Source organism: Pterocles gutturalis, unplaced genomic scaffold (genome assembly GCF_000699245.1).
Source record: "Pterocles gutturalis isolate BGI_N339 unplaced genomic scaffold, ASM69924v1 scaffold16731, whole genome shotgun sequence".
Taxonomy (NCBI): domain Eukaryota; kingdom Metazoa; phylum Chordata; class Aves; order Pterocliformes; family Pteroclidae; genus Pterocles; species Pterocles gutturalis.
In genome coordinates, this window is record NW_010100685.1 from 5,400 (window position 1) to 19,362 (window position 13,963).

General features: G+C 46.8%; 1 protein-coding gene across 1 annotated transcript in view; it reads right to left on the reverse strand.

Annotated features, from left to right (window-relative positions):
* BTBD2 (BTB (POZ) domain containing 2) overlaps positions 1-12,063 on the reverse strand; it is a 14,711-nt gene extending 2,648 nt beyond the window's left edge. Inside the window, exons 1-5 of the mRNA XM_010080793.1 lie at positions 11,948-12,063; positions 8,753-8,909; positions 4,898-5,003; positions 3,917-4,114; positions 951-1,143 (exon numbers count right to left, since the gene is read on the reverse strand). Coding sequence (XP_010079095.1) covers positions 951-1,143; positions 3,917-4,114; positions 4,898-5,003; positions 8,753-8,909; positions 11,948-12,030 — 737 coding nt within the window. The 5' untranslated portion in view covers positions 12,031-12,063. The remainder of the gene's footprint in view (positions 1-950; positions 1,144-3,916; positions 4,115-4,897; positions 5,004-8,752; positions 8,910-11,947) is intronic.
* Between the last annotated feature and the right edge of the window lie 1,900 nt (positions 12,064-13,963).

The window sequence follows — 13,963 nt, forward strand, 5'->3', positions numbered from 1 at the left end:
GGGGCTGCCAGGCGGCCACTGCCCTGCAGCCAGCATTCAGTGCTGAAACCACACACAGTCCTTGCTGGAGACTGGCCCTGATGCTCCTGGTGGTTGAACTTAGTCAAATCCAAGCTCCAAAAGGTCTCTGAACATTCGAGCTGAGAGTGGCAAGTGTTTGGAGCTAGCAGCTCTTCCAATTACCATCTCTTGTACGGGGATGAAAGGACCAGAAGATATGTGAGAGAATCACTCACAAAAAGGCTTAAAAATTTTAAAGAACTGTATTCATGCCCTCTTCCACTCAAGACAAAGACGAATGGGAAATACCCAAGGCTTGCTGACTGCCTCCTGTCTCACTCTAACCGCTCGGCCACACCAAGCCCACACACCAGCGTTTGCCACGCCTCCATCACCACCACTGGGCTTTGCTGCTTCTCTACAAGCTTTGGTCTAAACTAGGTACGAGCAGAAAAGCAGGTGCAGCATTTTATCCTAACCCCTCCCTCAAATAGGCGAGATTAAGGGGCTTCAACAAGCCACAGTTCCACTCAGAGCAGGGAACTGACCTGCTGGAGCACCGGTGAGTGAACAGACTTGGGCACGGGAGGAAGCCGTGAGCTGCCTGGTGCCTCCAACCGCTACGTGCCCGTACAGCTGCAGGCGGCCACTTGAAAAGGAGAGAAATAATCCCCCCCCCGTCAGAGAAATAACGTGGCCTGTGCTGGAGGGCCACATTTGCTGGAAATCTTTGCCAGTACAGAAGCAAAGTGGCAGCCCGCAGCTGCACGTGCAGGTTCATGCACCAGGCGATGCTTTTGCCCAGCAAAATGCTCCCCTCAGGGTTCGTACGAGGGTTTATAGGGTGGAAGTCAGGGTCTAGCAGGTAACCTTGTGGGTTTAGGTCTAGAGGAGGCTCAAAGCTCAGTAAACACAAATCTATCGGCAGCAGAACGAGCAGAGAAGCTGACCTTATCCTGTCACTAGTCCCACTGTACCCCCAGCGGCTCTCCACCTGCTGGAATCGGCTGATGCTGCACTCCTTCCCCCGCAGGCAGCAGCGCGGTCGGTCGATGAACTCCACCCGCGGCTTCGGGTTCACTGTGAAGTGGAGGAACAGGCTCACCACCTCCCGGTCCGTGAGGATTCCTGACTGCGCAGGCCCTGCAGAGGAGCACGAAAGCAGCGATGCCGTCAGCCTTCAGAAACCAGAAGGGATCCTTTTGGGATGGACACGGGGAGGCAAACTTGGCTCGCAGCTAAGAGTGGGCCAAACCCACATCACACGTGGGATCTCGCTGGTGTGTCGGGGAGTTAAAGCCCAGACAGAAACGTGCTGCACAGACTGCCGAGCCTCTGCATGGGGCATGTGCATGAAACAGCGATGGAGCTCCCTGCTCTGCAGAGCTGAAATGCATTTGGCTAACAGGACTGCTTTAAAAACCTCAACGTGCAGCTAATCCTTCCCCCATTCCCTCGGGAGATAATACTGGTAAGAGACAGGGATTTTCAACCATCTCTACTGGTATTTATAACGTTACTGTTAAGACATTATGAAAGCCCATGAGGGGTGGCAGGAGGGAATGTCACCTGGTTAGCATCACCTCAAAGTCCTGGAGTGTTTTTCAGTAAAGACAAAGTTGGTTCAGTTCATGCTCTGCTTCAACTCCCTCCTTCCCTCAGGCATTTAATCACTGCTTTGGCTTTGTTCGGTTTGTTTAATACCCTTATCGTAAAACCTAGGGAAAAACGCTGGTGATTTTAGCAAGAGCTGAAACACGTTCTCATTCCAAAGTGATGCTAAACTCAAGTTTTGGAAACTACTTTGAATACTTGCAGAAGTGGAACAGGCTAAAAATTAGTTTTTTAGCACGAGTCAAAAGCTGCTCCACACCTCTGTTTGCAAGAGGCTGTTAACAGAAACACGACTACTGGAGAAGTGCTCTTCCATGTGCGAAGCAAATGCTCAGCTACTTGTTGGTCCAAAAGGACTCGCAGCTGGTTGAATTCAGCACCATGCTGCGCAGACAGAATGTGGTCCAAGGCTGCAATAGGTAGAGATGAAAGAATTTAAGGAAGTTGACTATGAACAGATAAGCTCAGTTATGGATACTTGGCTCAGCAAAAATCAGCCGTCATTGATCGTGTCTAGACTTATCCTGTGTTGCTGCAATTTTAAATGTTTCAAATTACTTGCTCTAAGGGAAGGGAGTGACACATTTGCCAGTTAAAACATCTTCATGCAAAACTCACGTTCAATACCAGATCACACAATAAACTGGTGAAACCACTGCTGGTAAAATTTTTTTATTTTTTTTTTTCCCCTTTGGGAGAGGGGGGTGGAGGGGAGTGGTTTCCCTCTCCTACCTCTGCTGGGATCACTGAAGAAATGAGAGTCACTCAGAAACTTGGAAAAAGGACAAAGCTGGCAGTCTCCTGTTTAAGGAATAGCTGACCAGCGCAGGCTCTCAGGTTTGGGGTTTCTTTTGTTCATTTTTTAGGTTAAAGCGGATGGAGAAAAGTTAACGAGTTTCTCTCCAAGCAAGAGGACTAACCAGAGATCCAAGTGGAACAGGCAGCTGGGACAGACAGGTGGGGAGGGGCGCTGACATTCCCACCTCAATGGCTTCGACCCAAAACCGCCAAAATTCCCTCATTCCTCCCAGTGAGACAGAATGATATAGGATCTGAAGAACTGAAAGAAATGGGATCTACAGAAAAATGGAAAGCTGGGTGTACATGAACGACTCCGATAGCCGATGCAGGAGGAGGATGCTCTCTCCCATCCAGCTGGATCAGTAGCCTGGGATCTGCTGCAAAGCCACTGTTTGTGCACCGAGGAACAGCGTGCCGTGTTTTCACCCGACGCCAACACCAGGGAAAGTCACGCAGTTGGGATGAAGGGATCTCTGTCCCCCTGACCCAGCCAGCTCTGGAGAGATTCACGTCCCTAAGCCCACGCCACAGCGGTGACAGGCAAAATAGAAAGTGGGTTCACCAATTTTTAAGCCCAGATTTACTTCTTACTAATATCCCTTTTCATCTTGAAAGACGTCTGAACTGTCGATAAGCAGACGCCATCTCTGCCTTTGGAAGTGATTCGCAAAGGAAATGGTGTCAGTGACCCTTTGTGCTCCTTTGTACACATAACTGCAGCCTAAAACAAGTTTCGATTTTGACAACGGCTCCACGGTGCCTTTCAGCATGAAAACTATTTCAGCCAATTGCCAGTTTTCAATCCCCAGAGAATCACCAGAGTATGAAGTCAAAAGACAACAGGCAATGAAAACAAAACAAAGAAATCCTTAGTCAAAACTGTTAAATGATTTAAACATCTTCGTAGATCAAGATTTCAATGTAAACGTGAAAAAAAAATGCTTTGAGACACAGACTAAACAATGCCGACCCTTCAGCTCAAAGAACATTTTCAAAGCTTTTTCTGTTACAGCGCTCTGCTCTGAACACCATCAGCAAGACACTGCCAACACCATCACTGCATTAGAGGCAGCAGGAAATAAGAGGATGGGGACAAACATCTTCATGTCTCTTTGGAAGGAGGTTAAAAACAACACCAATTATTTGCAACTCCATTAACTTTGTGTAGTTTAAACACTTGGAATCATTAGAAAGGAAAGCACGTGAGCGTCTGTTTGGATCTCTGCTCTCAGCTGAATGAGACAGTAATCATCTAAACATAGTGTGAGTACCAACAACCAGCTGTGATCCCACCTGCTGGAGCACTGCAGTCTTTAAAAGAGTGACCATGGGTGACAACAGCATTTACACGGTAGATTTTGTAGATCAGGAGAATATGGGGATAATCTTAAATTTACATTACTACAGGATACACAGAGAAAATCCATTGTCATGTACTTCAACCTCTGCACTTTAGAGAAAGTAAAGACCAGGGTTGCCATAAACGCCTTTGTTCAGTTACCTGCTGCAAACTCCTCAATAGTCATCAATGGGAAGCGGATAAGAGAAAGTGCTTTGCCCAGTACTTTCCGCTTGTTCTCTGGAATCACCTGAAGTTGCTGCCGTTGACACTCAGCCTCCGACCAGCGAACCACTGCATTAAACAAACGAACCTCCCGGATCCCCAGGGTATCCCTCTCCAGCACCGCAACCAGGGTGTCTGCAAGGCAGGACAGAGAAGTGACAACTTTAGGCACTAACCCAAATCACCCGATTTCACCTCGCCAGAAGTACCCTGTGTACAGCCAAGGTCAGTAAGAGATTGAAAAACCAGCATCTCCCAGAAGTGCTGCCTGCCGCCTCTGAGGAAGATAAATCTGCATGTTCCATAAGCAAGCAACTCACTGGAGCAGGAAACAGTCCCCAATTAATTGGCACGTTAATGGAAGTGCAGTAGAATGAATCGCAACTTGCTTGACGTCAAATTTGGATGAAGCGAGTGGTACGAAAGCCAGAAGGTTACCCATGCCTTACCTCCATACTCCATCTCATTAGAAGAAGGTTAAAGTTTGAATTTTAATGCTTATTAACTGTGTCCAGCAAGTTTGGGAACTGCATATGATAATTAAAACAGCCAGCTCTTGCTTCCAAAAACACAACACCTTTTTAACTGCAAAACCTGTCAAAGACTCAGGGAGCAATGCCAACTCCACAAAAGACGGCAAGTTACACCCACCCCAAACCTGCCAACATCAACAGAGGAAACGGGCTTTGTATCATGCCCAGAAAAATCAAGTTGCACCAAAGTAAGCAAATTCCAGGATATTTCTGCAAGCAACCATGCTTTTTTGTAAATGCCTTGTCTCCAGCCACTTAGTGCCAGAGACTGTTTGTTAACAGCTTGCTCCAGAACGGCAAAGCCACAAACCAGAAGTGCCAAGTGTTAAACCATAATAACGTCAAGAGGCAAGCTTGCTAGGAAAGGGAGGAGGGAAGAGCTTACCCAGATCAATGTCTGTAAAGCCCTCCGCATTGATGGCATCTGACGTGTTCTTGTCGATGTTCTCCAGGCAGAGGCTGGCCAGCTGAGGCTCATCAAAAAGTCTTGCCTAGTAATGGAGAAGCAGTCATTAACACAAAAGGTATTTTCGAGTTTACACTAAGTAAGGACCGGCCCCCTCCCTCCCTGAGCCCATCTTCATTAGCACCACTATGCCTGGCTGCATCCCGAATTCTCTGGGCTGCAGCAGCCTTTCACAAGCAGTTAAGCATGACAAGGCAAACAGCAGAAAAATCTGCATTTGGCATCAGCTCCGGTTTAGCCGTGCATGTCTCCAGGCACATCTTGGCTTTAACATCACATCAGTTAACACAGCGTAGTGCTTTCTAGCTCCATACTGACCATGTCAGCCGAGCAGGGGGACTCTTTACTAAACCATTTTTATATTTAGACGAAAGCTTTGCCCAGTGACTGCAGCATTAGAGCAAATATCCCTTGCTCTAGGGATATGCAGAGACAGCTTATTTCTGTAAGCACGCAGTCATGCTGATCTCATGTATTAGCAAAACCGCCTTAGCAGGCACGCTGCTTGCCTCCCGTGGAGATGTGCAAAAACCCGCAGGGTACACAGCCTGCTTAGTACATTGGCATGTTTTGCACAGAAACAGCTACTCTCAGCTCGTTACCTTAACAAATTCCCCCCAAAATAGGCTACTGTTCTGAACAAGGCCTGCACACAGCTTGGGGAGCTGCTCAGAATCTCTCTGCCCAGTGTAAGTGCAGTCTCGTAACAATTTCACTACCACTGCAGATCCCCTTGGACTGCCAAGACACGTCACCAAGGCTGTGCCAAGCGCAGGCAGAAATGTGGTAAGGACACACACACGCCTCTACGATGACCCCGTGTTTCCAATGCTTTGGTTTCATTATTTAGAAGCAACTGCCTCAACATCACAGCTCACACCAGAGCCAGAGCACACTGGGACTTCAACTCACTGCCACAGGCAAGGTTTCAAAATGGTGTTTTGGGCTATCAAGCATCTTCTGCTTCACCCTGGCTCGTGGGCTGCAGAGCTCAGCAAGGCCAACTCTCGACATCAAGACCTCAAGTGCAGAGAGCTGAAACAATTCTCCGTTTCCTCAGGGACCAGGGAAGCTTCAGCAGTCGTCACCAGCTCCTGGGGCTGGAGGACTGCCAGTGCCTGGCACTCCTGGCATCCAAGAGCTGTGACCGACTCAGACTCTACTACTGGAGTGGCTCTTTTGACACGTGAAGGACTTACGTTACATTCATGGAGCTCTCCCCCACAGCAGCTTTAGGCAAGCTATTATTTCCTTGTTCACCAAAGTGACATATGCATGGACATCTGGCACGAAAGAGGATCCACTACGAGGCACAATCAATTAAGAGAGCGATTTGCCACTGATATTTCTGCCAGAGATTAGCAGTTGCTTGAAATGCCGTCGCTGGCGTAGTTGCTGGACCAGCAGGACTCAGCAGTGATAGACACAAAGAAGGTTTTGGTGCTCTACCATCTTAGGTCCACAATCTTAAGCCTGCTGGGGAAATGTTTTGTATAAGATGCATCTCAGGTCTGTAACTGACTCTACAAATAGTCAATTCATTGCAGTAAAAGTAGAAAACAGAGGCTGATTTTCACACTGAAGGACCAGAACCAACAGCATTTTGAGAACAGATCCATTAAATGAGGTGCCTCGTGCAGCCAGTCGTTGAGATACAGATACGTTTCTCAACGAACACCAGCCTCCAACATTTTAGAGACATACTGCAACAGTGAACTTAAACTAGGTACGACTCACCACTGATAATTAATCACAATTGATAAGCCACAAACAAAGCAACTAGGAAGGCCTGTCTCCATCTGGCATTTCAGCTGCCCCAGTGCAGCTGACAGAGTGGCAGGTAGTATCTTTTGAAAAACTAGGACACCTTCCTCTTCTGCCAAAGAAGGACCTCTGTGGCTTGTAAGAAGTCTCCACAAACCCAAATGTTACCTAGCCAAAGCTGCGCAGTCAGGCTGCAGGGATTTAACACGCTGCAAAAATCCCTGCATGGAGAATACCACCAAAGAGCTGACTCCTCTAATCCTGGTGAGGCGACAGCTAGTGTAAGATGCCTCTTCAAAACGGCAGCCTACAGGAAAAGATTTCTCTTCAGCTCTTGGATAACAGCTCCTGATCTTTCCCATTGCAGGCTGCTTAACCCAAAGAATGGGAGAGCTGCAGCCAAGGAGTTACAATTGTCCTACCACCCATCAGACAGGAGTGCAGATTTGGCTACCATCATCCAAGCGAGAATCTTTAAATCCTGAATCTTCCCCAGGGAAGTGCAGCGTGGTTCCTCCCATGGCTCAGAGGCTGCCTCGCCCATTGATGGCACGTGGAAAAGGGCCAAGTTAAAAAGAGGATGTGTAAAGAGGGCATTGTGCAGCAATCGCTGAACCCTAGCAGCAAAGAGTGTCTACAACAGCACTGTAACGTGGAACTACTTTGAGGACTTGATCTGAATGTTTAAACTCAAATAAAATCCCCGGCTAATCACAGCAAACAAGCAAACAGCTCAGCAGCGACTGCTTCAGGCCAACACTGCTCTAGGGCAACACTGCCTCAATTTCTGCAAGAAAACTCCTGGTGGAGACACTGCCACCGATGCAGTAACTACAGTCATGAGCCTGAAAGACACTTGTACCCCGACAAGGAGGAAAAAAGCCAGCAGCCAGATGCACTGGGCAAGACAGGACAGCCCCTCAGAGCCTGACCACCTTAGTGCGCTGGTTCCCAAGTCAGGGCAGACGTGAAGACTCCTCTGCCAGGTTTGGTTAACATCAGAAATCACGGCAGCTTTCCTGAGCTGGCCGATCAGGAATATTCCTCCAGAGTTCGTCAAAAATATGCCCATTTCCTTAAGGAAAGGATCTCGCACACAATGCCTATTTGTTCCCATAGCACCCAGCACAGGGTGTCTCTGGCAATGCTACAGACACTGCAACACCCAGGTGACAGCACGGTGGCAGTCACTGATATGCCATCAGCTGTCGGCAGAGAGGGTGGCAGGGACCAGAAAGAAGAGATAGGGCCAGGAAATGGGATGCTCATTTCATCAACCTGTATGCAATGTCAGATCTTCTCCAAAATAAGCAGAAGTTGTAACACTGACTTCTAGTTCGCTGCCAAACAGAAGATGAAGGAGTCCAGCCCTCACCGACCGGATCAAAGGGGCACACGGACGCGCAGCTGGCCTCGCAGAGTCCAGAAACACAACTGCCCTGAAACTCCAGGTTTGTGTGCTTTCAGTCCAGCAGGAGGGCGAGCTGGCACAAGCTGAGGAAGAGATCCCTTTGTTCCTCTCCTAGGGAACTAAACCCATGCACTCATGAAAAAGTTGAGTTTTCTGCCTCTCACCCCCATTTCAGGGAAACTATTGAAAAAAAAAAGCTCAAAGAACATCCAGCCAGCTAGACGCAGCAAGCTTTGCACAGAGAAAGCTAATTACACCAGCCCTGAATCTGAACAAGCGAAAATCCTCTCAAATCACTTTTTTCTTGGCAGATTAAATTTTTCCACCCTGTTTATTTCTTCCCCAACTCACACTCTGGAAGGAATCCCATGTCACACCGAAAGAGAACCAACTCTGAAATGGCAGCAATATATTTGGTGTATTTTATTGCACTTTGTAAGAACCTGCTCATCAGCACTAGACTCCTGTAAGGAAGAATTCAAAGTGACCCAAAACTGCTCCATTTTGGATGATCAACTCCCTAACACTCGGAAAACTTCTCTTTTCCCATTGCGATGGCCCTTACTCAAGGGACTTACTGGAAACGATTGCAAACTCACCTGTGTTAACAGCATGAATGCATTGTCCGCTCGGAGGTTTTTTTTAAGAAACTCCACACAATGAGCTTCAAGGGCTGGAACTGCATATTTTTTAGCTGTGTAAAGTGTTGTCATAACAGTCTCTGGTCCAATCTGAACTTCATCTGAATAAAGAAATCTGAAATATAGAAACATTGCTATACAATTGGCTTCACCTGAACATGTTGCAATTCCTAAAAACCATGTTTGTGCTTCTGCCCATCATCCTGGCCCCATTTCCTATACATGAGAGATGGAACAGTTTTCACATCCTTTCCACTGACTCTGGTTTACCAAGAAGCATCTTTTTCTTTCTGTTCTTTTTAAAAAAAACCCCAAACAAAGTTACAGTATAACTTTTAATGAATGAAATAGGTGGAATATCTACCAAAGCACCTCAAACTGCCTAGCATCCCACAACCAGGCAGCTGTTTACCTGCCACGTATGCCAGGCTGGAACAGTCTCTGGACAAGTGCACCTCTTAAAATTAACAGTTTTGGTTATTCAATTCGACTGAACAAGGACAAAAATTCAATCCCACCTAGCTACTTCAGAAGAGAAGCTCCCTTTTACGCACTAATTCAAAACTGATCCGAAGCACTCAAGCACACACATCCACTCCAGATGAGGTGTTTGATCCACACCCCGCTTTCCCCTCCTCTCTTCTCTCTATACACGGAACGGTTTCGTTTCATTATACTGCTGTTAAAAGTATGGCACACGATATAACCCCAGCATAAAGCAAGAGTTAATCGCAATGGAAAACAAGGACTGCCACACTGCTAGCAAAGCATCAGCCTTCACTGTTGGGCCAAAACAAGGAAGGACATTCATACCGCGGGGAAAAACAAAGGTCTTCATAGGAAGCCTGACCGAGCCTCCTCATCCTCAAGCATGTTGATTAGAAACAACAGGAACTGACAGGCTGAGTTCAGTAAAACCAGCTACACCCTTGACGTTAGTCCTAATCCCATGCAGAGTTTTTGTTTACTGTTTTCCCTTTAACCAGCCAAGCATTTGCCAGTCGGGATCCGAAAGGCACGAGCACAGAGGCGTAACATTAACTGTGTTAACTGGGCTCGGCATCCCTGTTCCTCGGGATATTGGGGAAACTCCAGCAACTTCTCCTCCTGTGTTTCTCCGAAGGGGGCACAGCTACACGTCGCGCAGCCGCTGTTCCTGGAGGCTTCAGGCAGCAGCAGGGCTGTTCCAGGGACACGCCAGGCAGTGTCCCTGTCTGGAGGGACTTGTTGAGGAGAAGCAGCAGAGCTCCTGGTCCTCTGCCTGGAGAGGGCCGGGATGCAATTCAGGGAAGCGTAAACAGGGGGATTCAGAGGAAGGGAGGTGCTCTCATTGCTGCTGAAAGCAGGCTTCTGTGCCGCTCTAGAGCATCTGCTAGTAACAGCATCAAGCCACCGGCTCATCAATGTATTTTGGTCACATCCCTTCACCAGTCCTACTTTCACTAAGTAATCCTTGTTATTACAAGCTTAAAAGAACACAGTTGCTCTAAAAACAACTAGTTCTGCTTACTGCAGCAACTGTTAGGATGTATTTTTATGATAGCCCAGTGTATGCGAAGAGGGATAACCAGAGAGGCTCAAACCGCAAAAAAGTGTAGTATCAAAGATGGTTTAGGTTATAACCCCAGACAATCCAAAATGATCTTTGAGTTACCAAGAAAATAATAGTAGTAGTAATAATAAATGATAATAACGTTTCTCCTATGGAAACTCCTTCTCCTAAGGCCACCAGCCCACAAACACAACCACAGCCCAGTGTCCAGAAGGGACCTTCCGCTGAACGTTCAGGATGGCCACTGTGTCCCTCAATCAGCTCCTGATCCTACAGCGTTAGGTCACAGCTGGGACCACGACCAGATACGTATGTAAGGATCAGCTGCCATTTCAGCTTGGTGTTTGGAGGGACTGGTTTTAATCTAGCAAGGTTCATATCACATAGTTGGTATGCTTCCTCACCGGAACGCAGCACCCAAACTTCCTTTGGCTCATTTGTGCTCTGAGCATTTTCAAAGTGACAGTTCGATTCTAGATCTAGAGCATCTAAGATATCCCTGGACCATGTGCACGGCTCCTGTACCCTAACTGCAAGCTTTAGAGGCACTGTGATAATCCACACACCATGTCTCCCACACAAAATATAAACACTTCTGTTGAAATCCACCTCAACTCATCACCTCAGTCTTTTCAGATGATCACACTGGTTATACAAGTGCTGAAATCTCAGCACTGGCAGGGAAACGACATGACACTGCCTCTAATTCACTTGATATTTTAGCCTCGCTGAGTTTTAAAGATAGATATTAACTCTGCACTCCAGAGAGATCTACCTGGCTGGCAGTCGTACACCAATTAGAGGGACTCCCCATGTGCTGGTGTCTGGGATAAAACGAGGCAAACGGGAGGAGGCGAGGGGCTCCCTGCTATTTCTGACCTTTCATTCTAGCAAAGATCCAGTTCTGAAATCTTCTAAGACAGCACAGTCATGACCGAAGCACTTTTTGAAGGTAAAGCAAAAAGTGTGCCAAAGCTATATATAGTCAGTGCTCCCAAGAGGAAGCAAGCGAGGAACATGTCAAGAGCACAGGACTGGAAACCCCTGGAAGTAGGTTACAGAAATCCTATAGAAACGGGACAATGACTTTTCAGCATACATTCAGGATGGCTGCTGGATGTTATACAGCACCAGCCAAGCTTAACAAAATCACTGAATAGGATGTTACAGCCCCTTCCTCCTCCCTCCCCCAGCATGCAGCCTTACAACGCATGCTGTAAATGTAAATTCAAAACCAGGTCTTCAAAAGAGAAATAAAACATGCACCAGGAGAGGGACCACACAGAACGGCTGACACTGATTTTATACCCTTGCTTACCTGTCACAACTTGCTCATCTGCCCGTAATTTAAATGAGCTCCAAGTATTTGCAACCTACAGAGCTTTAAGAGGTTTACTTTTCCCCACTTCCCTCAAACAGCATTTGGATCAAATCGAATTCATGAAGAACAAGACTGTATGAGACAATGTCTGAACAGGTATCAATAACAAAATATTACTATTCAAATTATTAGTTTTAATAAAATTATTTTTTAAAATATCCTTCTCCACAATAAATCTGTTCACTCCAATTATATTGTACATCAGAAGCAGCTTACTTACTTCAGCAGAGCTAGGAAGGCAGCAGGCTCCACATCAGGCAGCTCAATCTCTGTAGAAGTTGTGGCCATTCCACCATTAAACATCGCATCGAAGACCGCGCTGCCCACAGCCAGCACAAACCTAATATTAAAAAACAAACAAGCAAAAAAAATAAACCAAAAAACAAACCCCTTATGTTAAACCATATTCACTTTCCAAAAAAAATCCCAGGCTGGTTGCTATTCCCCAAGGCCACCCCCCAGGGAAAGCAAATCATTCCTAGTGTTAAAGCAAAAGTGTTTTGCAACAGAAGGGAGTGTCGGGCTTTCTGCTCGTTTACTACAAAAACACCAGAGGCACAAGCAACATCATTTTGAGCCCCGTCCCAGCATACAGCATAGGAATGGTTCCCCAAAGGCAAGATTTTGTGCATCATGGAATAGAACATACGTGGCTGCTCCTCGTAGGAGCCTACGGACTGTTCCTGAGGTTGAGAAGCTAAGAAACAACCAAGTCAAGGAATTCAAGTTCTTCCAAGCGAACAGAGCCCAAATCTTGGTGCAATTTCCCACAGGCACGTACTGAGAACACTTATGGAAAACTTGTCACTACGCATCCTCCTCCCTTCTCCCCAGCCACCAGGAAGACACCCCTGGGGATGGCAGAGCAAGCTCTCCAAAATACAAACTGCACTGGGAGCATCACCGGGAGCTGCGGACACCAGCACCTCCAGCAGCACCGTGTGCTGCCTTCCCCGGGCACGCTGCTGTCTCCTTCCGTGCAAAACCTGCTTTGGGCTCAGCCTAGGAGGCAGAGAAAACCTTCCTCGAAGCAAATCAGCACTGTTAGGTGCACACAAACCCTTTTTTGCAGTGCTGGGAGTTTCCACAGTAATTAACGATGAGAGGCATGTTATGGGCCCTAAAGAAACAGGAAGCAAGAATTCCCACAAACCAGGTTTGAGACCGAAAATAATATTCCAGCACTCCCATGTAAACAAGAAGATTTCCCTCACTGATAACCACCAACTCCTATTTTGGGAGGAGGCACAGACCCGGGCTGCTGAGAGCCCTGGGTATATTTAAGCCGCTGTACCTGCCTTACAACTCAGAAAAGCCATTTTGTGAACTTTTTTGTTTGAAAAAGCACTGACGAGTTTTTCCCCAGGAAAGCAATCTTGTTCCTGGTGTCTGCCATCAAGCAGCTCCCTGACGTTAAATACAGCGCAGGCCACGAAGGTTGCAGCTCAGAAGCAGAAGAGACCAGGCTGCAGAAGCGATTCCTGCATCCACTTCTCCAACTGACTATGAAAAGGAAGAAGCTGGAAAATTCTGGAGTTCTCACTGCAGCAGTTTGACTCATGCTTCGACGGAGAAGCATCAAGAATTGTGGGTGGAAAACCGTGCAGGAGAGAAGGCACAAGAGAAACCTCCAGTGCTGGGACCTCAAGGAAAGCCTGTTGCTGCAGGGGAACTTCAGTTAGATCTTGCTGCAGTAGGAAATGACAAGAAGCTTTTTTATTTTCCTTTTAAACAAATTTTTTTCATCTTCTTGCTTTTCACTCCCCTCCCATCCAGAGGCAGCCTTCCATGGACACAATAGAGCGAAGGGCCACGGACGTGCCAGGCTCGTTTGCCGTGACGGACTGTTTGGCTGACAAGCCGGGTTGTATTGTTTCTGATCGGTTAAGAGAGCTTGGGACAAACCACAGTGGTTACAAAAAAAAAGTACACACAGGCATATTTCTATCAAACAATTCTGAAGAAAAATGTCAAGAATAAATCAAAAACCTTGTTCACAAGACTAGAATTGCCAGATGAAACAAAAATCCTTGTTCCTACAAAAGCAGTGATGGTGGCGAGACAATCGCAGGCACTATTTGCTACTAAATATTAACATACATTAATTGTGCTCTAAAATTTTCATTCTCCCAGTCTGCACAGTACATATCCTCAATGAACGGACAGCTTTCAGAAGCTATTTGAAAAGGGCATTCATTTAAAAAAAAAAAACTCTCAAACTTTTGCTTCCATTTCA